General features: G+C 54.8%; 7 protein-coding genes across 7 annotated transcripts; 6 read left to right on the top strand and 1 right to left on the bottom strand.

Moving 5' to 3' along the window:
- Nucleotides 1-565: 565 nt before the first annotated feature.
- Nucleotides 566-2,476, top strand: CGCA056_v001434 (uncharacterized protein; the record flags this gene model as incomplete). Its single annotated transcript, XM_037316694.1, has 4 exons — nucleotides 566-1,767; nucleotides 1,819-1,902; nucleotides 1,952-2,293; nucleotides 2,347-2,476. The coding sequence occupies 4 exons, from the start codon at nucleotides 566-568 to the stop codon at nucleotides 2,474-2,476; spliced, it is 1,758 nt and encodes a 585-aa protein (XP_037185254.1).
- A 973-nt stretch (nucleotides 2,477-3,449) lies between these two features.
- ATG20 (Autophagy-related protein 20) lies at nucleotides 3,450-5,588 on the top strand (the record flags this gene model as incomplete). Its single annotated transcript, XM_037316693.1, has 5 exons — nucleotides 3,450-3,546; nucleotides 3,624-3,949; nucleotides 4,001-4,267; nucleotides 4,320-5,444; nucleotides 5,493-5,588. 5 exons carry the CDS (start codon nucleotides 3,450-3,452, stop codon nucleotides 5,586-5,588), a joined length of 1,911 nt encoding a protein of 636 aa, XP_037185251.1.
- Nucleotides 5,589-6,117: 529 nt separating this feature from the next.
- rnp-2 (mRNA-capping enzyme subunit alpha) lies at nucleotides 6,118-7,386 on the top strand (the record flags this gene model as incomplete). The annotated part of the gene is made up of 2 exons (XM_037316692.1): nucleotides 6,118-6,311; nucleotides 6,429-7,386. The coding sequence occupies 2 exons, from the start codon at nucleotides 6,118-6,120 to the stop codon at nucleotides 7,384-7,386; spliced, it is 1,152 nt and encodes a 383-aa protein (XP_037185252.1).
- Nucleotides 7,387-8,499: 1,113 nt separating this feature from the next.
- Nucleotides 8,500-9,810, top strand: SAY1 (Steryl acetyl hydrolase 1; the record flags this gene model as incomplete). Its single annotated transcript, XM_037316691.1, has 2 exons — nucleotides 8,500-8,880; nucleotides 8,944-9,810. 2 exons carry the CDS (start codon nucleotides 8,500-8,502, stop codon nucleotides 9,808-9,810), a joined length of 1,248 nt encoding a protein of 415 aa, XP_037185249.1.
- A 3,223-nt stretch (nucleotides 9,811-13,033) lies between these two features.
- On the top strand, nucleotides 13,034-14,077 carry DPB3-0 (DNA polymerase epsilon subunit C; the record flags this gene model as incomplete). The annotated part of the gene is made up of 1 exon (XM_037316690.1): nucleotides 13,034-14,077. One exon carries the CDS (start codon nucleotides 13,034-13,036, stop codon nucleotides 14,075-14,077), a length of 1,044 nt encoding a protein of 347 aa, XP_037185250.1.
- A 1,377-nt stretch (nucleotides 14,078-15,454) lies between these two features.
- Nucleotides 15,455-18,719, top strand: PIKA (Phosphatidylinositol 4-kinase PIK1a; the record flags this gene model as incomplete). The annotated part of the gene is made up of 5 exons (XM_037316689.1): nucleotides 15,455-15,534; nucleotides 15,650-15,836; nucleotides 15,896-18,377; nucleotides 18,426-18,630; nucleotides 18,680-18,719. The coding sequence occupies 5 exons, from the start codon at nucleotides 15,455-15,457 to the stop codon at nucleotides 18,717-18,719; spliced, it is 2,994 nt and encodes a 997-aa protein (XP_037186321.1).
- A 921-nt stretch (nucleotides 18,720-19,640) lies between these two features.
- EBP (3-beta-hydroxysteroid-Delta(8),Delta(7)-isomerase) lies at nucleotides 19,641-20,628 on the bottom strand (the record flags this gene model as incomplete). The annotated part of the gene is made up of 5 exons (XM_037316688.1): nucleotides 19,641-19,756; nucleotides 19,813-20,047; nucleotides 20,099-20,235; nucleotides 20,293-20,319; nucleotides 20,370-20,628. The coding sequence occupies 5 exons, from the start codon at nucleotides 20,626-20,628 to the stop codon at nucleotides 19,641-19,643; spliced, it is 774 nt and encodes a 257-aa protein (XP_037186320.1).
- Between the last annotated feature and the right edge of the window lie 733 nt (nucleotides 20,629-21,361).

Here is a 21,361-nt window from a genome sequence, read left to right as displayed (position 1 = left end):
CAGTCGCGTTGGCCTTGCACAGGTGGGTCTGTAAAGACGCTAGTGGGGCTCTCCTGCATTCACCGAGCTGCTGCCAATGTGTGCTTTGATTGGCTGATGTACCTGAAGTAGACAGTACTTTTGAAGACCAGACTATTGCCCTGCGTCTCAGGTATCGAGGACCTAGCCAGCTCACTTACACACACCTACAAATACCTTGTATTTGGTCGTTCTTTCCCTTCCAGCATGAACAACGAAGAAAAACATGAAGGTGAAGCTTGAGTCTGATAAAATTACTAGTGAGGTTTTGATCTAAGTTTGGTTCATAGTCCAATTCACACGGAGGCTGCGGACAACTTTTTTCAATGGTGAAATGAATGTGCTTGAAATGGGAAGAGAGCAGTAAGGAACGACCATTACCTCCTTCCCCCAGACATTGCTCCCAGTCGAGGTCTTGGCCGTCTCTCGACTGTCTCTCTAATATCCCACTTCAAACCATACGCAGTCTCCTCCCACTCCTCTCAATCTCAAATCAGAACGCTTCCACACTCACCACCGATCCGACTTGAGATGTGAAGACTCCGTCATGCCAGCCATCTCTTCATCCGGGGCGAGACTCAACTCTTGGGTCCCCAGATCACATTTTGAAGATTCGAGTCGAATTTCCGCACGGCAAGCCGAGGAGCCGACCGGGCCACTGCCTCCCACATCGCCAGGTTCAGACACCACCTGCTTTGGATGGGGATGTCTTACAGAGGCTCAACAGGCCGGAATTATCGTCTGTATCGCCGTGGTCTTTGCAGTCTTAGCATTCTCTCTATGGTTCTTCCTCAAGTCGAAGAAAAAGAAGAAGGAATGGACGGATCAAGATTTCATTCTCGTCCGCAAGGCACGCCGCCGTCGGCGCAAAGTTGATAGCCGGGCCAGCTCCATCGTTACTCAGCCGTCGATTCCGTTCAGACATAACGGACTTTCTGTTATACAACAGCCACCGCCAATTATGATCACTCCCCCGACCTTCTTTCATATTCCGCCACCCCCTCCACCGCCCGTTCCGGTTTATGTACCGACGCCGATACCTCCGCCTCAACCTATGTACCCAGTGGTCTACCAGCCATATCTAAACCACGACGTGTCTATTCAAGGCGGCTATCAACACCTGTTCCCGCCTCAGAGAACTTATGCGGCTCCTGTCGCCCAAAACAGCCGTCAAGGACAACAAGTACCGCAGCCGCCTTCTCAGAACATGTGGTCAAACCAACCATGGACACATCCTCGAGGTGACTCGCGTCCACAAGAGGCGTCAAGTGGACGGCCGTCACTCGCCCGCAGGCTGTTCGGAATCTTCAGCACCCCGGTAGGCAGAGCCTCAACCATTGCGAGCTCAGACTCCAATTCTCTCCATGCGGTGTCTACAAGGGACAGCCATCAATCGAGATTGTCAATGACGTCCGTCACCACTCCCCCCTCACCAGAAACACGTAAAAAGCCCGAAGCCAGTCGCAGCACACAGAACGTTGCCTCTCCCTGCGGAGCTACTGTTGCCAGCGACGACCACGTCTTGTCCGCCGAGCGACCCGACGGCCCATCGCGCAAACCAGGAAAGAAGCAGGCCGCAACAATCAAGAAGGACTCAATCGAATCCAAGACCTCATTGAAGGTGCACACGACAACTGAGGAAACGAGGAATCGAAAGAAGGGAAAAGAGAAGGCGAAGCTTGACGTCGAACAAGACATCCCTGCCGGTCAAAGCCACCACAGCCCTCGCAAGATCAAGCCAATGAGAAGGTATGAAAAGAACCTCACGGAGGCGAAGATAGCAAAGCTAATTAGAGAAAGTGCTCTCAAAACGCGGGTCACAGCCATCCCGAGATCCAAGTTAGAGACCTCTCCGCGTATGACGGGTGCTCTAGGAAGCTCCAAGTTGGTGCCTTGACCTTCAACCCCTTACTATCTGCTGATAATTCCCTAGAGTTGACGACATACCTTCACACAACCGACCTGCGACATCTTCAATGGCTGTGGAAGGCGGGCAGTCCAAAAGCCCAGATTACGAGAGCTCATTTATCAGAATTGATGGGAAGGCTGGCACAACCACCAGACAGAGTGAAAATCACAAAGTCGCCAAACGCAAGAGTCAGATCGACAGGGATGGATCACCAAAGAAAGCTAGAAAGGATCCGATGGAGGTGACGCTTCGCACAGTTGAAATGGTTGGCCGGCTCTCGACGGGTGATCTCAGTTACCCCATACATGGAACTCGCGACAACCAAGTCACTCCTCAGCGAGACCCTCCGAAGATACAGGAGTACAGGTCTGGTTGACTTAAGCATTAGAGGTTGCTCCTAAACTTACAATTGAATGCAGCACGCCGTATCATGATGAATCGGATAGCGCTGAGGAATTCGACATCGACTCGCCGCCGCCTTCTCCGCCAAGGCCAGTTCATCAAGGCGGCGGTCGATACGCACCGGACCAGCTTCGCCGTGTAGCATAGACAAAGTTGGGTGAAATTGCTGAAACGAACACGACGTCGCTCTGAGATGACTAGCCATGGGAAGCAAGAGACATGGCAGAAATATGTTTTTGATACAAATCCATTTTGGCATGGATTTTTAATGATGGATGGAGTGGTCTCAGGAGTTTGAGGGTTGCTAGACAGGTCCACAGGATGGATGCTCAGATGATGGAGTCAGGTTACGGCGGCAGATGAACCGCAGGGGTGTGTTCAACCAAGCCAATACAAACAAAGATTCCCCTTGACAGTTGCATGTGTGCATTCATAATTCAGAGATGTGCTGAGATGTGCATATTCCAGAACAAAATAGCGGCACTGCGGGTTGCTAAAGCAGGGGTAAGTCAGGTAGTTGTGTTACTCTGGCCTGTGCGCCAGCAGGACAAAGTGGTGAGGTAAGGCACATTTGGGGGCATCCATTGGCGAGAAGGTGAGCTGGTGAGTGAGGTGAGGTGAGGTACAAACAGGTAGGTACCTGCTAAGGTACTGAGGAATGGAAGGTACCACCCAGTCCGGGTGCGTAAGGTAAGGCCAAAGCAGGCCCCGGAGGTGGCTTCGTCATTGCCTGGGTCTCCGGCCGGAATGGCACTTGCACCTGCTGCACCCTGGAGCTTACCTTAGTCCAACCACCACACGAACCTCACCACCGATCAACTTCTTTCCCCCACGCCCGACCGACCTCTTGTCCGCACTTCGACTACATCCACAGTCTGCTCTGGGACTTGGGTTCTATCACTGAGCTATTGGGATAATTATTTCTCAACTCCGATACTCACAATCACCCGATCGCTGATTGTCGCATGCTACCGACTGCCTCCACACCCCTCCCCCGCTACACCCGGCTCAGCTGCGCATCCCCCCGGCGCGCAGCCCAACTGAGACCGCAAACCCTTTCGCACGATTGAATCGCAGCCTATAGCTTTGTTTGCTGTTGTATTCAGTCACGGCTAGCATCATGTGGAACGACGAGGATAACAACCCCTATGGGACCAGCTTCGACAGGCGGGACAGCCTGACTTCCTCCTCGGCCAACCCGGCCTCTCCTACCTCTCGTGAGTGTATGTTGCGACCATCCCCCCAATACAACACCAGGCGACCAGCAAGATTCTCAAGATGATGGAAACCATAGATCTGGATGATTCCTCAGACAGTGCTGATGCCGACTGGGAGACTCTAGACCAGCGATTCGACATCCCTCAGACCCCGTCCACTACAAGCGACGAGGCTCCCCAGAATCGCGGCCTCGGCCACGACGAGAGCGAGGTTGAGAGCAGTGACAATGAGCCTATTGCTAGAAACAGGGGCGATATCGTCCCTCGCCCAAAGCCCGGTGGTTATGAGAGTCGCGTCGAGCAGATTCTCTACGAGAACCCGTCGATGCCCATCCTCATTACGGATGCAGGAAAGAGCGCAGAGAGTGGTGGTAGATACATCGTCTACACCATTCGCACCGGGGTAAGTTGGTTGAATAGTTGAGACTAGGGCTGTGTGCTGACAAGAAACTAGAACCTCGAGGTCCGCCGAAGATACTCTGAGTTCGCTTCGCTGCGAGAAGCGCTTACCCGTCTGCATCCCACCCTGATCATACCACCGATTCCCGAGAAGCACACAATGGCCGACTACGCCGCGAACCCCACGAACGCGAAGCAAGACCAGCAGATTATTGACTTGCGCAAGCGCATGCTCGCTGTGTTCCTGAACCGCTGCCGGCGCATGGAGGAAGTCCGAGTCGATGGGGTGTGGTGGAGATTTCTTGACCCCAATGCTAGCTGGGTGAGTCCATGTCATCGTTGCGATAGTATTATTGTGGCTGATTTTTCTTCAGAGTGAGGTCCTGCACTCTCACCCCGTAGCCTCAGTCCCCAAGTCCGTCCTGAAGGCGCCCCCTCTGGATCCAGCGAATCCTACACCCGCCCACGCCTTCCTTCCCGTACCAGCCAGCTCCGCGAAGTTGAGAACAACGGGAGGCCCAGGTGTCGATCCCAACGCCATTGCCGGAACAGGCTCTCACGTATTTGGCCGATTCCCCCCCGACAGCCATAACCTTAGCGAACAGGAACTCGACCCGTACTTCATCACGTATGAAGCCTCGATTAAGGAACTGGAGCAACTTTTGTCTGGATCTATGGAAAAGGTCAACCGTCGGACACTCAGCCATCTGTCAGCCCTTGCTGCCGATCTCTGCGAACTGGGTTCCAAGTTCAACGCTTTTGCGCTGTCGGAACAGGCACCGTCATTGGGACCTGCGCTTGAGAGGGTGGGACAGGCCGCCGACTCGTCATACATTGCAACGGAAGAACTGTCCGGATCGCTCGGTGCAAGCTTTGCGGAGCCTATGCGCGAGAATGCGCAATTTGCGGGCGTTGTCCGCAGCGTACTCAAGTACAGAGTTCTGAAGCGCGTGCAGCAAGAGCAGACGAGCGATGAACTCAACAAGAAGATTGCGCTGCTTGATCAGCTGGAGCGGAGCGAGCAAGAAGCCAAACGCATTGAGCAGTACTTGAGTAGCAGTCAACAGATTACACCCCCGCCGAAGCGATCAACGAGCCTTAGAGAGGCGGGAACGTCGAACCATCAACGTGAGGGTAGCGCCGAAGATACGGCATCCATCGACTCCGACTTTCCTCCCACCCACGGTGAGCCGGCGCCATCAGCAAGCCAGGGAGTACCGCAGAGAAGCAACTCAACGCCAGGTCATAAGAAGGCCGCGAGCAGCAACTCTATCACGAACAAGATTTTCGGACCGATTCGCCATGCGATTCAAGGAGTGGCAGACGTCGACCCTGAGAGGACGCGCCGCGACATGATCGGAAAGACCAGAGAGAGCATCGAGCAGCTGGAGCAGGCCAAGGTGGTATCTGAACATGACGTCAAGGAGGCCAGCGCCAGCATCTTGAAGGATCTCAAAAGATTCCAGGGAGAGAAGGAAGAGGATTTGCGCCGTTACATGGTAAGTTTCGCGGTATCTATGACATTACCGTAGCTAACACGACAACAGCTGGCGTATGCCAAGAGCCAGATCGAATGGGCAAAGAAGAACAAGGAGACTTGGGAAGATGCCAAGGCCGAGGTCAGCAAGATTGACGAGAGCTAGGTGTGAGTTGAGGTAACGGGACATGAATTTGCGCGTGGATATCAGAACAGCTCCAGCTCAAAGTTGCCGGCTTGTTCCTATAATTTGACGAGGCGTTGATTCTGCAGGCTTGGTTGAGGTTCGCTCGTCAGTTGGCGAAACGACGAAGGTCATTTGGCGTTTACGAGGGCTTGCCGTTCGTAAAAGCCATTGAATAGTCCATGAAATAATCAGATTAGTTCAGCTTGCTGTTCCAGACTGAGTTCATTGTGACTGTGACACCTTGAAAGAAAGTAGTTGAGCCATTTCGTAACACTAAAAATGGCTTGGCGCAGCTTGGCATATCCTTTCTCATAACGTTCCTAGCAGGTTCGGGCTGTCGCGCGAGTTCCAGGCTGCAGCACACCTTGGGTACCCTACCTAGGTACGGCACAGCTCCCTATGGTATCGCTTATCGATAAGAAATCGATAAAGCTCCGAGACTTTTCGTCGTCGCGAGGCTAGGCCGGACCTGTTTGTACTTTCTCCTTTGCGCAACACAACACACAAGATGGACGGCGTACAGCCGCCCCCAGAGGGCCCAATCGCCTCAATCGCAGAACCCGGCATCAAGGCCGAGGGGCAGCTGCTCTTCGACCTGCGTCGGGAGGTTGCAAATCTCCTGCATCGCAATCAAACGAGCTTCCCCGGCGCACAGCCCGTCAGCTTCGCGCGCAAGCACCTGGACGAGCTCCGGAACAAAGAGTGAGTGCACCTTTCCCCGCCCGCGCCCATTCCTCTCGCCTGCCGTAGAGGTGTCGGACAACACCAAGAAGATGAGAAAACGCGCGAGTATATTAGCTGACTCAACGCGATGAATAGTTACTACGTCTGCGAGAAGTCGGACGGCATCCGGTACCTGCTGTACCTGACCGAGGACGAGAGCGGCCGCGAGATTCACTACCTCATCGACCGCAAAAACGACTATTGGTTCATCAAGAACAGCAGCTTCCACTTCCCGCGCAAAGATGACGTGGGCAAGCACCACACGCGCACCATCGTCGACGGCGAGCTGGTCATGGACGACGTTGGCGGCGGTCAAAAGGCTCCTCGCTTCCTCGTCTTCGATTGCCTGGTTCTCGACGGCCAGGACCTCATGTCGCGCACCCTCGATAAGCGCCTGGCGTACTTCCAGGAAAACATCTACAAGCCTTATCGAGATTTGTTCAAACAGTACCCGGAGGAGAAGGACTTCCAGCCGTTTCTCGTAGAGATGAAGTCGATGCAGCTCTCGTACGGCATAGAAATGATGTTTCGCGAAATCCTGCCGAAGCTGCGACACGGCAACGACGGCCTCATCTTCACGTGCGTATCATCCGACTACAAGCACGGCACCGACCCGCACATCCTCAAGTGGAAGCCGCCTGAAGAGAACACGGTGGATTGCCGGCTACGCTTGAACTTTCCGACGGTCCACCCGGACGAGAACTTTGACGACTTCACGGAGCCGTACATTGACTACGAAAGTGTGCCGCGTTCAGAGCTGTGGAGCTTCATGGGCGACGGACAGTATCAGTTCTTCTCGGAGGTGCTCATCACTGAGGATGAGTGGGAGACGCTCAAGTCCCTTGGGGATCCGCTGAACAACCGCATCGTCGAGTGCCACAAGGACGACAAGAACCGGTGGAGGATCATCCGCTTCCGCGATGATAAGGCCGAGGCCAATCACATTTCCACGATCAAGAGCGTGATGGAGAGTATCGAGGACCGCGTCACGGAAAAGGACCTGGCTGAGGCGGCCAAGGGAATTAAAGACTGCTGGAAAACGAGGAAGAGATGAGCGGCGCTAATCGCGTGTTCAAAAACATCCCGTGGCGGCTCCGGGAGTGAGGTTGTCCGGAGGCTTCGCGAGGTCTGGAGCGGCAGGGTTTGTATGTGTGTGCGTGTGTGAGTACGGGCGACAGAGGCGTCTTGGTGTTTACGCCGGCAGCCGAGAAAAGAGTGGGTGATGGCGGTCTGAAACAGAGAAGAGAGCTCGCAAGACTTCTTCTTCTTTTGCAAACATCATATTGCGTCTTGGTCTCAACAATTTTTTGGGGGCGCCGGGCTTCGATAGGCGCACGATAGCAGTTATTTCGGCGTTTGCAGCTCAGGATATCAGGCATGGGTCGGACTCATGGGGATTCGTTCATCAATTTTGCGGTATGGCCCGCCAGGGTCGTCATTCTTACTATTATACAAGTCGAGCGAAGAAGAAAACAAAATAACCATATTTAATAACGCAGCTCGGAGAAAGACATGATTGCATTATGGTTGTTGACGAGTATGTTCCACATTCACAAGCCAAACGGGAAGAAGAAGCCAAGGGGTTGTCTGTCTCGCAGCGCAGCGCCCCCTTCACCTTGACTCAGCAAGGTCTTGGCTATCATTTCTCGCCAGAACCGTAAAGGGCACCGTTTTGGCAACTTTCGGATGAGCAAGGGAGATAAAAAGTATCCGTACAGCACTAGCGATTAGCTCAGCTAGGATCCAAGGTACTGTGAGATACGCATGGTCGAGCTGTGCAGAATGCATGTGAACGAAGCCCCGCGTCACTGCTGATTCCCTCAGGAGCTTCCCAACAAACTCAGGGCACCCCGCCATTGCAGCCAGCCAGCCAGCCCGGGCAGGCAGGGACCGATCCAGGCACGGGCTTCCACAAACCTCGAAGACGTCACAAACCTAAAGTTTCCCAATCTTACCTTAGCAGCGACGACGAACCACCCGGCCGGCGGCGAAGGGAGGAACACTGGGAGTTCCGATAGAGCTAATCCTGAACCTCAATTGCCCTGTTCCATTATTATTCTCCTTGCCATGACCCTCTTCAGCGCGTCCGACTTACACATCCGTCCGTGATACATTCAATTGGCCCTCCAACAACCTAGTAACACCAAGTTTCCCCCATCCGCCCACCATGATTCTCGGCCCCGTGTCGCTGCTCGACTGCCTGGTCTTTGTTATATTCCTGACGCCCCAGCTCTTGCTCAATGTCGGCTTCTTCCCCACGGCGGTGGTGGCCATCAAGGCGTTGCCCTTCCTGCTGTTCGAGCTGCCCAGCTCGCTGTTCCGCGAACGGTTCCTGCTGAGCCCGGACGAGAGGTCGCCGTTCGTGCAGCGGGCGAGCTTCTTCGAAGACCTCGTCATCCGCTGCGTGCGCTACGCCTTTGCGAACCTGCCCACCAACATTGGCCGCGTCTTCTTCTCAAAGTACATCTCATTGCCGTTCCTACGGTTCCGCATGCTGCGGCATGGGTATATCAGATCACCCGTCAGCTGGCGGGAGTACAAACAACATGTAAGTCTAGTTTGCTCCATTTTCTTCACGTGTGAGATGCGGTGGCTTAGTTCTCGATGGCAGGGTCGCCATGGATTCCAGGGCGTCTGGATCAACAAGGACGCTACCAAACCACCCGATGTTGTCGTCTACTATGCACATGGCGGCGGATTCGCCATGGGCTCTGCCTACTTCTACCTCGAATTCCTCCTGTCGTGGCACGCGCTGCTGGCTCAGCAAGGCTACCAGAACCCAGCCATCTTTGCGCTCGAGTACACGCTCGTTCCCGACGAGAAGTACCCGACGCAGGTGTACGAGACCTTGAGGGGATACAAGCATGTGCTCTCCATTGCGGGAGACCCGAAGAAAGTGGTCATTGCAGGGGACTCGGCAGGAGGGACTCTGATGTTGACGCTGCTGCTGGAGCTGGGCCACATGAATGAAGCAAGAGCATTCAAGGAGAAAGGGGACGACTCTGCACCATCGGAGGGCGAAAGCCAGCAGTCGCTTCGGCGAGCTTCGGAATCGCCGCTCCCAGGACTCTGCGTGTTAATTTCGCCATGGGCACGACTGATCTCAACCAAACACGAAAACTCGGCTAGCGATTACCTTGACCGCGACACGCTGTGGAAATACGCGACACAGTATGCCGGACACACACATGCCTACGACCAAACGGCGTCTCCCGGGCAGTGCGGCGATCATCGGGTGTGGGCGGAAGCTAGCCCGCCATGCGGCTTCTTCATCACATACGGATCCGAGGAAGTGTTTGCGCCGGATATCAAGGACCTGATCAACACATTGGTGAAGAGTACCGAGGTAGACAGCCGCAGCGAGGACGGCGGGATCCACGCCTGGCCCGTAGTATCGCTGTTCTTGTCAAGCACAGAGGACAAGAGGCTCAAGGGTCTGCGGACACTAACGTCAGCCATACGGAAACACATTCAGTAAGCCGTCTGCCAAGGGGGCGGATGCCGGTCGGGGTCAGATTAGATCAAGTAAAAAACTGTCATGGACCGAGGCGCACAACCTCGAAACCAGAGCTGGAGGACTCGGCTTCTGCAGTCGTGTCCTATTGTTGGTCTCCAGCTATTTCTCTATCTTTATCATCATCCGTGACGACCAATAGAAGGTAGGCGCTGGAGCGGGTGCGCAAACAATAGAATTGATTTCGTGGTTTGATTACCTGCATGATTGGAGTGCGTTCCTGCATACCGGGCCGTTGGGCAAGTGGGAGATTGCAGCGGTGGTGGCGGGATTTCTGCCGAGGGATCGCGAGCAAACATGTCAGTGTTTGCAGAGACGCGTTGAGAGATGCAGATAAGTTCTTGCACGCAGGTCCAGCCCCCGGGCGGAGACAAGTGCGACTCACGATGGGAGGGCTGTCGCAAAGCTCAGACGGGTAGGTGGTAAAGACAAGGAGCTGTTGTGGGTCTCGCGTGAGAGGTCATGGATGGCCTAGACAGTCAGCGACTCGATGAAGGCGACGTTTTGCGACGGGCAAGGCCACTTGACTTGGGACGATGGGGGCCCTTGATGACGGTGTGCGGCGAAAAGGGTCGAAGGAGCCCAAGGTGCAGGGAGGGTGCCAGCTCCAGGCAGCATTGAAGAGGACGGCGCGGGGTTTGACGATGTGTCTCATCGATATAAAGCGAGTGGGAGCTGATGCCGGTGCGAAGCCGCGAGGCCAGACTCGTTTGGACATGACATCTCGACGTGCGATATTTGAGCTGTCCCTCTAGAGCCTACTGAGGCCGCGTGTGTGAGTGCGCGAATATTGGCTGGGAAGCAGGCAACGAGAGGCGTGAGCTGAGTTGTCATGGACGGTCAGCCAGCCAGGCTACCTCAGTGAGCCAGCCGCCTCTTTCAGCCTGCTTGAGGTTACTTCGGGTGCGCCGCAAGGTACAAGTGCATCCGCGAAGCTGCAATATGCAGACTGGGCCAACGGTGGGGAGGGCGAGACGCTCGCGCCGTTGACGAACCGGCATTGTGACGGATGAGGTTTGTACTGGAAAATGGGCGAGGTTTGCGCCACGAACGACAAGAGAAAAACAGAAGACTAAAAGGTGGTGGCGAGGCGTGGACAAATATCGCGGTCGGAAAAAAAAAAAACAGAGACGAGGATTTGGTGGCGGCAAAGCTTGAGTACCTAAGGGCGGTACTGGAGAAGCTAGCCATCGAGGTAGGTACTTGAGCGTGAAGTATTGGTGGTAAGGTAGAGGCAGTGTTGGTACTGGAGTGGGAAACGGTAAAGCGCGGGAGAAGAGGTCGAGGATCCTGGTCCAATCAGGATAACAGCGTGGCCCCTGCAACTGGGGGTGATTTTTTGGAGAAGGCAGAGGGGAGCAAAGGAGAGCTGTGACCCGCGACGCGCATATAAACGGTGGGCATTCCCACTGCGAATCCATCGCCTTATGAAAGGAGCCCGCTTCTGCCCACCGCGAGGTCCATGTCCACAGTCCAGCTGCCTTACACCACCCGCACCGCCTGCCAAAAGCCCATCTACCCGCTGGCCACACCTGCCATCATCACGGGGCCGTCGTCACCTTGACCTTCCGCCTCCGTCCAACCAACCGTCGCAAACACCGGGCGGACAGCAGCCAGCACAGAGCAACTGCAACTGCACCTGCACCTGCTGCCACTTTGCCTGGCAACTGCCTCCTGCCGCCTGCCGTTCGTGCCTGCCTGCCAGTCCGCCAGAGGGAAGCAAGCGAGACATCACGCCGCGCCTGCGTTGGCCTCACTGGCCCATCTTGACGACAAATCGCGCCCATTCACACGTTTCATCACCCCTTTTCCTTCTTGTCTCTCTTGCAGCCGCCAACAACACCTCATTGGATCACGGCCGAACATACCGCTGCCCCGCACCTCACGCCTGACCGCACCACGACCTGCGCGCCCACCGCCTCCCGCCCAGCACCCCCGAACCCAGTGCAGTTGCATCCTGGTTCGCCTCTCACACCGAAACCTTATCGTACCGAAGCTGCCATATCGCCAAAGTCTTTCCTGACTCAGCGCTCGGGCCCAATCGCGACTTTTCCATTTCATCGACGAGCTGTGTCTGTGTCGAGAGTGCGTATTGTGTCGCACAAACAGACCTCTTGTCTCACGGCCACGCCCTCTTCAGCCACGACTTCCCGTCGCTTCGAGCTTCTGGTACTGTCTGTATCCATCAGCCTTACCACAAACACGTTGTTGCCTGCTTCGAGGCCCGGAGACGTCTTTCCACGCTGCAGATTGCCCCTCTCTCTTTGAGGACTGAGACTTGAGTCGCGAGAAGGCTCCCTCCGCCTGCTTGTCTGCCCTGGTTGTAACAGCGACCTGGCGCTCTTGTCGTGTGTCTGTATATCAGAGAATGTGGCAGCTTATCGGCCTTCTCAGACGTGCCTTGCTCTTCTCTGTCTTGTCGTGACTTGCTTGTGTACTTCAGCCCTGCCCATCACCTTGGCTCAGGCTGACTTGCACGCAGCTCACACTGGGACATCTTCCCCTCCACATGCACACAGGCACGCATCTCCATCCTGTCTCGTTCTGCATGTCATCCGCGAGTCGAGCCTACAGCATCTGTACTGCTTCTGCCTCGTTCACTGCCACCACCAAGGCGACACTGCATTAGCCCCGCGTCCCAAGGACACCATCCCGTCTCACGCATCCCAGCAGACGTAGCGCTGGGACAAGCTGTCACTGCCTCAGTGCCTATACATACCGCACGCGGCAGCCAGGCTTAAATCAGACTCACGCCGCCGTCCACGGGAAACACGGAACGATTGCCTTGGCCGGTCCCAGTCTATATCCCAGTCCAGTCAGTTGTTTATACCACTGACGAGCATACACCCACGCACACAAGGGATTGCTCGCGTTGAGAGACGCAAGTCACTGAAAGAAACCACCCGAGCCGAACGAGAGGGGAAGCAGGTGCTTTTTGTTCTCCAAGAAATCATCCCACCCCCTGTTCCTCGCTTAATCATCCTGTCTCCGCTCCCACGCTGCCATAGGCGGTTCTTGAACACCCTTGGCCATTGCACCCCAACCCGACCCAGCCAAGTCCCCCCCCCCTGCCATTCGTCCTCCACTTTGAGGGACGAAAAAAAAAATAGCGGCCTTCTAATTTTTCCAGAACAGCGCCAGAGCAGGACCTACCTAGCCGGGAGAGGGAGAGGGAAAAAAAATAAAAATGGCGGACGACACTGCCTACGCTCCCAAGTCGCCAGACCTCTCTTCCTTTTATTCGGCAGCACCCGCCCCGCCAACACCTCCACAGCACAATCTGCAGCACCAGCAGCAGCACCTGGACCTGAGCAAACTGCAAACTTCAGGACCTGCGCCGCCGGTATATGAATACTCCTCGTCCCCGTCGCGCGCCTACCAACCTCACCAGCCGACTTCTACTCCTGTACACATCAAACAGGAGCAGCCCCACTACCCGTCCTCTACGGCATTCAAGTCCGAATATTCCTCTTATCAGCCACCCGTGCAGCAAATCCACCCGCACCACCAGCACCACCACCAACCGCACCAGCAGTACCTGTCGCCGCAGTACAACCACCAGCCGCCGCAGCCACCACCACAGCAACAGCAGCAGCAGCCTTCTCCGCAGCAACCCCCACCAAGCCCATATGGGCAGCAACCCGTCAAATATCAAGATCAGCATCAATTCCAATATCAACCACCAACACCCCAGAGCCACCAATACGTAGAGAAAAAACAGTACGGCACAGCGCCCAATCTCTACGACATTCCGTACAACCCAAATTCCGACAATCAAGCTTTGCCCCAGACACCAGGTTCTGCCACCATGCCTCCAAGGAAGAACACACAGTCGGCTCCCTCGCCGCCGCCAGTCGAGCCCTCTCCAGTTCGGACCAAGTTCCCCACTGCCAGGATAAAGCGCATCATGCAGGCCGATGAGGAAGTCGGCAAGGTGGCTCAACAAACACCCATCGCCGTTGGCAAGGCCCTCGAGCTATTTATGATTGCAGTTGTCAGTAAGAGCGCAGAGATCGCCAAGGAGAAGAACTCCAAGCGTGTAACGGCACAGATGTTGAAGCAAGTCATCGAAAGAGACGGCCAATATGATTTCTTGGCCGATATTGCCCTCAAGGTCGGCGACGAAGAGAAGAGGGGTGGCCGCTCCAAGGCCGACACAGAGAGTGAGGAGGAAATGGAGGTTGAGACGAAGAAGAAGGGCAAGGGTGGTCGCAAGAAGAAGGCCACGTGAGAAACTGTTTCTGCACATCGCATCGGGGTCGAGATTATTTGAATGACGAGAACTATGAAAGGGTTATGAGGACTGGCGTTGGACTGGCTAGCATCTACATCGGCGTTGGGTGACACAACGAAAACTTGTCACTTGGGGGCATAGGGTACACGGCACGGAGGAACTAAGCGCTGCTTCCTCACACTTGCATGCCATGGACGGCTTGTCTTCCTTGTATGCGCATTGGGCCTGTCGTTGGACAGCATTCACATTCACATTCACCATTTTAGGATGAAGAGATTATGTTGCGATTCAAAATGATTCTCGCATGTGCTGCTGATACCGACTGACTTACACCGCGGGCCATCTGAAACTCACTTCTCACCAACCCGGCGCGGCACGGCACCTCGGCGGGGTCTCTTTGCTTGCCTCATGCTGTGAAATCAATGGGGGATAGGGGGCCAAGCAAGCTCGCAAATCTGTGTAATTATATCAAGATAATTTCATCTCATTCTCATAAGTCCATGGACCTCTCTGTCTCAAATCACATACCAACTGTACATAGTACGTCAGCTCTCAGGGTGAGCTCTCTCGCCCCGCCCCCTATGCACCTACGTCACATATGCATATAAGACGATACCCCGCCGGCAGGGGTCATCCACCTTGAGGTTCCAAGTTAGTAAGGTAGCTTCTCTGGCTCGGTGCCTCAGTCTCTGGGCAAATGTGTCTCGCCTCTCCAACTCCCGCAGGCGCCTACGGCTTGCGGAGTAAAGAAGGTAGCGAACTCGGTCCCAACGGACTGCGGCCCCTTTTTGTGTGAAGGTGGCCCCTAAAGTTCCGGTGCTCAGTCCTAACCTAGCCCGCAAGGTACCTTCCAGGCATGGCAGGGCAGGCCAGGTAAGGTACCTAGCAATTGCGAATTGAGCCCCAGTGTTCCCGGCGCTGAGCATGCTCATGCTGAGGTAACCCGGCGTACCTTAATTTGAAGCCCGAAAATTTAGGCACTTGCAACGGCGGGTCGTGCATGGCTGATGGGGCATTCCTCCCACCTTCCAAGTCACGTCCTCACATTAGTGGACAAATCGACCTCCCCAAATCCACGGCCGAGAAGGGAGCTACCTACAACTGGACTCCTTTACTACACCGACGAGCAACCGGCCACCTCACCGCGTGTACCTACCCTGCCTGTCCTTCCGCCGACTCGACTCGATCCATTGTCTTGCTTGCTGCATCTGCAAATCTGCGTGCTGCTCTGCGCAAACCGACCTCCCCAACATATGAGCTTCTAGAGCCATGCGAAACCGTCCCTCTCGCTGCGAATCCCGTTCATGTCCATGATCAATGAGGCACCGAGCCTCACTGTACTTGCATCCGTCTTTCCGCTTCGTGGCGTAACCAATGTCGTGGGACCTGCTCAAGCGATTCCTTGAGTCCGACGTCTTCAACTCGAACCCCTTTCTCTCCGTCTCCTACCTATCGTGAGCTCTTTCCCCCTCCTCCCGCCATCTCCAAGTTGTCGCAGCGTCCGTTGCGTCCCCAATTGGCGCTGACACATGACGTCGGACACTCAAAACTGACTCCTTTGTGATGCAGCCGGTACGCCGACCATGTGGGAATTCACTATGTCCTTTGCAACAAGCTGCGACAATTCCCTTACGAGGACATTGAATTCTTCTTGCCACAGCTATGCCACCTTATAATTAGCGTCGACAATGAGTCCATGGCCCTGGAGGAATTCCTCCTGGACCTGTGCGAGGAGTCTGTGACTGCCGCCCTCCTTGTGAGTTACCCTCTGTCAACCCATTGCGCCTCGATGGCTTGTCTAATATCGCTTTCTAGACCTTCTGGCTCTTCCAAACCTATCTACACGACCTATCATCCAATCCTCAATCCAAGTCCTTCCAAACGTGTCGTAGGGTCTACAACAAGGTGCAGCACATCGTATTCGGTCTCCCAGATGCCGCGCGGCATGACAAGATTAAGGAAAACATTCTGCCAGTTACGGTTCTTGCAAGCTTCGTCTTGGCCAGTGTCGCGGTCCCTCTCGTCCCGCATTGGGCGGGACCCCTCGCCGTTGCACAAGCCAGGAAACCTCAACCATCCGACGACCTGATATCCAACTCGCAAACACAGGACAACAACCCCAAGATGACACGATCCCAGACGGTGACGGCCGCGAGCAGCACAAGGTCCAAGCGTGCGAAAGATGGCGGGCGCATCACGAGCGCCCCGGATCTTGTGATTTCGAACTTGCCTCACCGGGCGACGGACCCGTCGCCAACGCCGTCGCGGCAGGGTTCGTCGGGCTCGAGGACTCCAGTCGAGGTCAAGAGGTTGCCGTCACATCTCGAGATGAAGAACGCGGACGCCCGACTCAGTTCATCCTCACTGCCTCTTCCCGAGCTGCGGTCTCCACGGTTGGCCATCACCCGGCCCGCAACTCCAGTGTCTGCAGGACTCCCGCCACGACCGAACGATGCTCTCAACAGGAGACATTCTCATCACTTCAAGAGCAGTGCCGCCGGCGCCGAATTGACACCTTTACAGAAGACGAGGCTTTTGCGACAGCACTACTTCAGGTGCGAGACGCAGTTTTTGACGGCGCTCGAGGGGATTTCGAACCGGCTAGTCATTGTGCCGAAGCCTGCCCGCCTCAGCGCGCTTCGCGCGGAGCTGGCTCTCATCGCACAGGATCTTCCGGCCGAGGTGGATGTTCCAGTCATCTGCCCCCCGACGCTTGTTGATGGCTCTCCGGCGAAGAGTAGACACCATCGAATTGTGCGCTTGAACCCGGGGGAATCAACAGTTCTTAATAGTGCGGAGAAGGTGCCATATCTACTTATGGTTGAGGTGCTAAGGGATGACTTCTCATTCGATCCAGAGACGCCAGACAACAAGAGGCTTTTGTCGACTTTGCTTACGGAGCAGGGCACCAATCGACGCATCTTCGACCTGTCCGACTCGCCGCGCATACCCATCGCGCCTAAAACTCCGGAGCCCGTCATCGATAGTGTGTTCGAGCCCATTTCCGGCGACCTGGGAAGCTCTCCTATGCTGAAGCCATTCGATGAAGATCCATCTTCGAAGTTCCAAGCTAAACAGGTTTCGCCGGCGCAACCACAGCGTCTCCCAAGCGGCACTACCACGATGTCAAGTACAATTTCCGACAACATGACCACTCCACGCAGCTCAGGCGCCTCTACCTCGAGATCTAGCAGTCCCCCAGGCCCTCTCCGCAAGATGACGCTATCAGGCCGTGGTGCTCCAGCAGCCGAACAGCCCGACTTTTCTGCGCTCGCGACGCATATGCGCACAGCCTCACAAATGTTGGCCCAGCTTGAGGCTACGAGCGGCAAGCGGCCAAGACATGAGGTGCAAGCTATCAGGGCAAAAATCATTGCGAGCATGCAGAGTCTGGAGGAGCAGAGCTTCGATATGGATGAGCAGGGTCCAACATTTGACACGATCATGGCCAAGGCCTCTACTGCGCAGGCGGCGCAGGCTGCTGCCGTTGCACAAGTAAATGCCGAGCCTGAGGTGGAGAGCGAATCACCTATTGAGCCAGGGGCCAATGCCGGTGCGGGACTGGCGAGAATGGAAAACGATATCAAGACCGGTGGTATCCAGACCAAGGGCGACCGTGACGATCCGAGCGCAGCAGTCTTTGGTGAAGCCTGGGAGGCCAAGAAGGAGCGTGTCCGCAAGACCTCACCTTATGGCTGGATGAAGAACTGGGATTTGGTTAGCGTCATCGTTAAGACGGGGGCCGATCTGCGTCAGGAAGCGTTCGCGTGCCAGTTAATCGACGTTTGCCACAAGATTTGGGTCGATGCGAAGGTTAATGTCTGGGTCAAGCTCATGCGCATTCTTGTCACGGGAGAATCGTCGGGCTTGATTGAGACGATTACCAACGGCGTCTCATTACACTCTATCAAGAGAAGTCTGACTCTGTCAATGGAGGCGGGCCCGGGCCAAAAACGTCGATTCGCCACTCTCAGAGATCACTTTCTCAAAGCGTTTGGTGCCGCAGATAGCGAACCGTACAAGGCTGGAGTAGACGCCTTTAAGCGCTCGCTGGCCGCGTACAGTATGATATCATACATCTTGCAGCTGAAGGACAGACATAACGGTAATGTCCTGATCGACAGCGAGGGCCACATCGTTCACATCGACTTCGGCTTCATGTTGTCCAACTCTCCGGGATCCGTTGGCTTTGAAGCGGCACCTTTCAAGCTGACACAGGAGTACATTGAGGTGCTGGGAGGCATCGGATCTGATGACTACGAAGACTACAAGAAGCTGTGCAAACAGGCTTTCCAAGGTAAGTTACGTCCCACCAGGAGTGTTTGAACAAAGCTAACCTCTTCAGCCTTGCGGCGGTCTGCGGATAACATCATTGATCTGGTGGCCATGATGGGACGTGACTCGAAGATGCCCTGCTACTCTGCTGGCGTAGCCCAAGCTACGCACAACCTTCGCCAACGGTTCCAACTGCAGCTCAGTGCGGACGAGGCGGAGCAGTTTGTCGAGACTGACTTGATCGGCAAGTCTCTCGGCAGTTATTACACGCGGCTGTAGGTTTCCTCTACTCTTGACACACGCCCAATTGCTAACGTCCGCCAGCTACGACACCTTCCAGTACAGAACGCAGGGCATCTACTAGATGGGTGATGATGGGACTTGGTCAACAACTCGTGCATTGGGGCATTGGCATGCATCTAGGCATCTGGGCGGCGTTGTGGTTGTATAGACGACTTGCTGATAATGAAGAGCCGAGGAATGATCTCTCAGGCACACATGACTCGATGGGGAGGCAGCGTTTTAGAGGTATAGCTTGCCTCTTGAGGAGATAGGATACCGAATAAGATGAATGATATCCATATGAATAGTTTCTAGTACCTGTTCCGAGTGCCGTGCGTGCAAGTGAGGCTATGATCTATGGGCAGGTTGCCGCTAGTGAATGACGCTCAACAGATATAGGATACTCGGAAACTGAGCATTTAGTATGTTTCGTATGTTTCCGAACGGGCTCTGCCAGTCCTGACTCCAACAACGATGCGCGGCATGTTGTATCACAAACGGGAGGCATCTCAGACTCTCGTACGTCTGGCAGTGAGCATTCTCAGAGTTATCTGTTCTCCTCTGGTCTCATTCCTATAATGGCTCTAGGATGTTGGAGTTGCCGCGCTCGTTCTGTGTCGCCGACTTGGAATTTTGGCGAGGCGGATTGGGTTTCGCAGCATCGAATTACTTTCGGAGCAAGTTTTTCATGTCCATTCGCTCGCAGACCTCTCAGTAAGTTTGAATAGTAACTGGAAGGCAAATTCACCACATAGCAAGTGACACACGCACTCGTATTCTGTGCAGAGAATAGCCAACGCCTTGATGCGAACAGAAACGGTCCAGAGTCAACTTCGCTGTCATGCCTGTCGATCTCAGCCTGTTGGTCCTCCAGATTCTTGACCCAGCGCGACATGAGCCCCAAAGCCTTCCAGAAAACCCCCATTTCCCGGCGCTGGACCCGATTCAAGGTATCCGTCAAGGTCAAGTCGAAGGACACCTTCGCCGTATGCACCACCATCTCTCACTCGTTCTTCTTCACGTCGCGAGTCACACTTCGAGCTGCTTCAAAGGCGCTATCACTGCCCCCCACCTTCTCCAGTTGGCGTTTGATATGCATAACATTGCTGAACAGAAGGACTATTGACAAGTTAGCTCGAACTAATCAGTATCCGAAAATGAGAGGGATGGCATACGCGCTGGCACCACGACCCAGGGGCCGTTGAACCCGATGTAGTAGACCCAGAAGTAAAGGAACTCGGGTCGACTGTGAGATACGCCGTGGAGAAAATACTCGGTCAAGCTGGTGGAGTAGTAGAGCACGACGCCGTACAGGTGGCCGACGCACATGATGATGGTCAGCGGGTAGCGCAGGGTGCTCCTCTTCGCGATGGCAATCACGATGGACCAGCACAGTGGACCCCATATTGCCTAGTTCCTGTTATTGAATGCCCGCTCAGAGGTTGAAATGGGGATTCTTACCACGGTGAATCCTTCAACGCAGAGCATGAAAGAGTCGGATGTCAGGTAGCGTGAGTCGGACAGGGCGTATTCCTTCCAGAGCTGGCCGAAGAAAGTTTGCAGGCTTGCCAGGTTCTCATGGTACAGAATGAAGTAGCCTGCTGTGGGGTGAGATCACTGGATACGATACAATGGAAAATTGGGTGGTTACCTACCCTCGAAGAAGCAGTGAAGAAAGCCGCCTGCATCGTGTTAGCTGTTGTAAGCGCCGCAGCCGAGAGCCACTACGCACAAAGTGCAAACCAAGCGACGGTGAAGAGATCTGCCTTCGACAGAGAAGGATGGGCTTTCCTGGCGCCCAGGACAGCCGCTCCAACGGCCAGAGCAAGAACGGCGCCGAAGGCGATGAGGAGGACGGGGATGGAGGTTTGGTTCACGGTGTAGTGCAGGATTGGGGCGTCGACGGGGTAGTACGGGTGTGCGGGAGCAGCCACGTTGGCCGAAAAGTCGACAGCCGGGTCATTCATGTTATGCGGGATGGACTCGGTCATTGCTGGCCGGAATAGCCTTGCGCATATTTCGGTTTTGGGCTTGATTCTTGACGCGTGGCTGGCCGACAAAACTTGGTTGTGAGGATGCTGGAGGATCGTTGTAACTCGACGGTCAAGATGGTGGAAAATGACACCTAGGTGCCGGCCGAATCAATGGTCCCGTCACAGCATGTCCTGGTTTTAAAATTCAATGCATTTTTTTCTTCTAAACAAAAGGAGACCTGGTTATGTCAAATATTGAGCTGATCTCTCAGGCGGCTTGAAATCCCATAGAGGGCGGGAGTCATTGCTGGTTTCCCCTCACACGCATGTCTGCTTTAGTTGCATCTCAGCTGCCCTTCCAAAAGACGGCGCCATTGAGAGGTGCCTGGCGCTGGCTTCCGGATAAAATACGTGCAAATTGGATCACTGAGAAGCCTGTTAGATGAGAGAAAAAGTTGTAAAATAAGGCCTAATAGAAACAGTCTGCTTCACAGGTTAAGTACACGGCAGTAAACATTTTTTGCAGAGAATAGCGCACTTGAGACGAAGTTCTTGTCTCTCACTTCACCACGTTGATGGTTCTCTAGCACCTGTGTAACGTAACAGCAGTTACCTCAGCGGCCGATTGGGGAAATCGGACCGCTGATCTTCCGCAGGCCGCCGCCCGTGTGAGGTGGATGCCGTTACCGCCAATTAGTCGACCTCGTGTTGCCATCTCCGTCAAGTCATCACCGTGGCTGTATGTGAGACG

Source organism: Colletotrichum aenigma, assembly GCF_013390185.1.
Source record: "Colletotrichum aenigma strain Cg56 chromosome Unknown KSG_Cg56_contig01, whole genome shotgun sequence".
Lineage (NCBI taxonomy): Eukaryota > Fungi > Ascomycota > Sordariomycetes > Glomerellales > Glomerellaceae > Colletotrichum > Colletotrichum aenigma.
The sequence above is the reverse complement of the archived record's forward strand: the minus strand, read 5'-3'. Positions and strand labels throughout refer to the sequence as shown.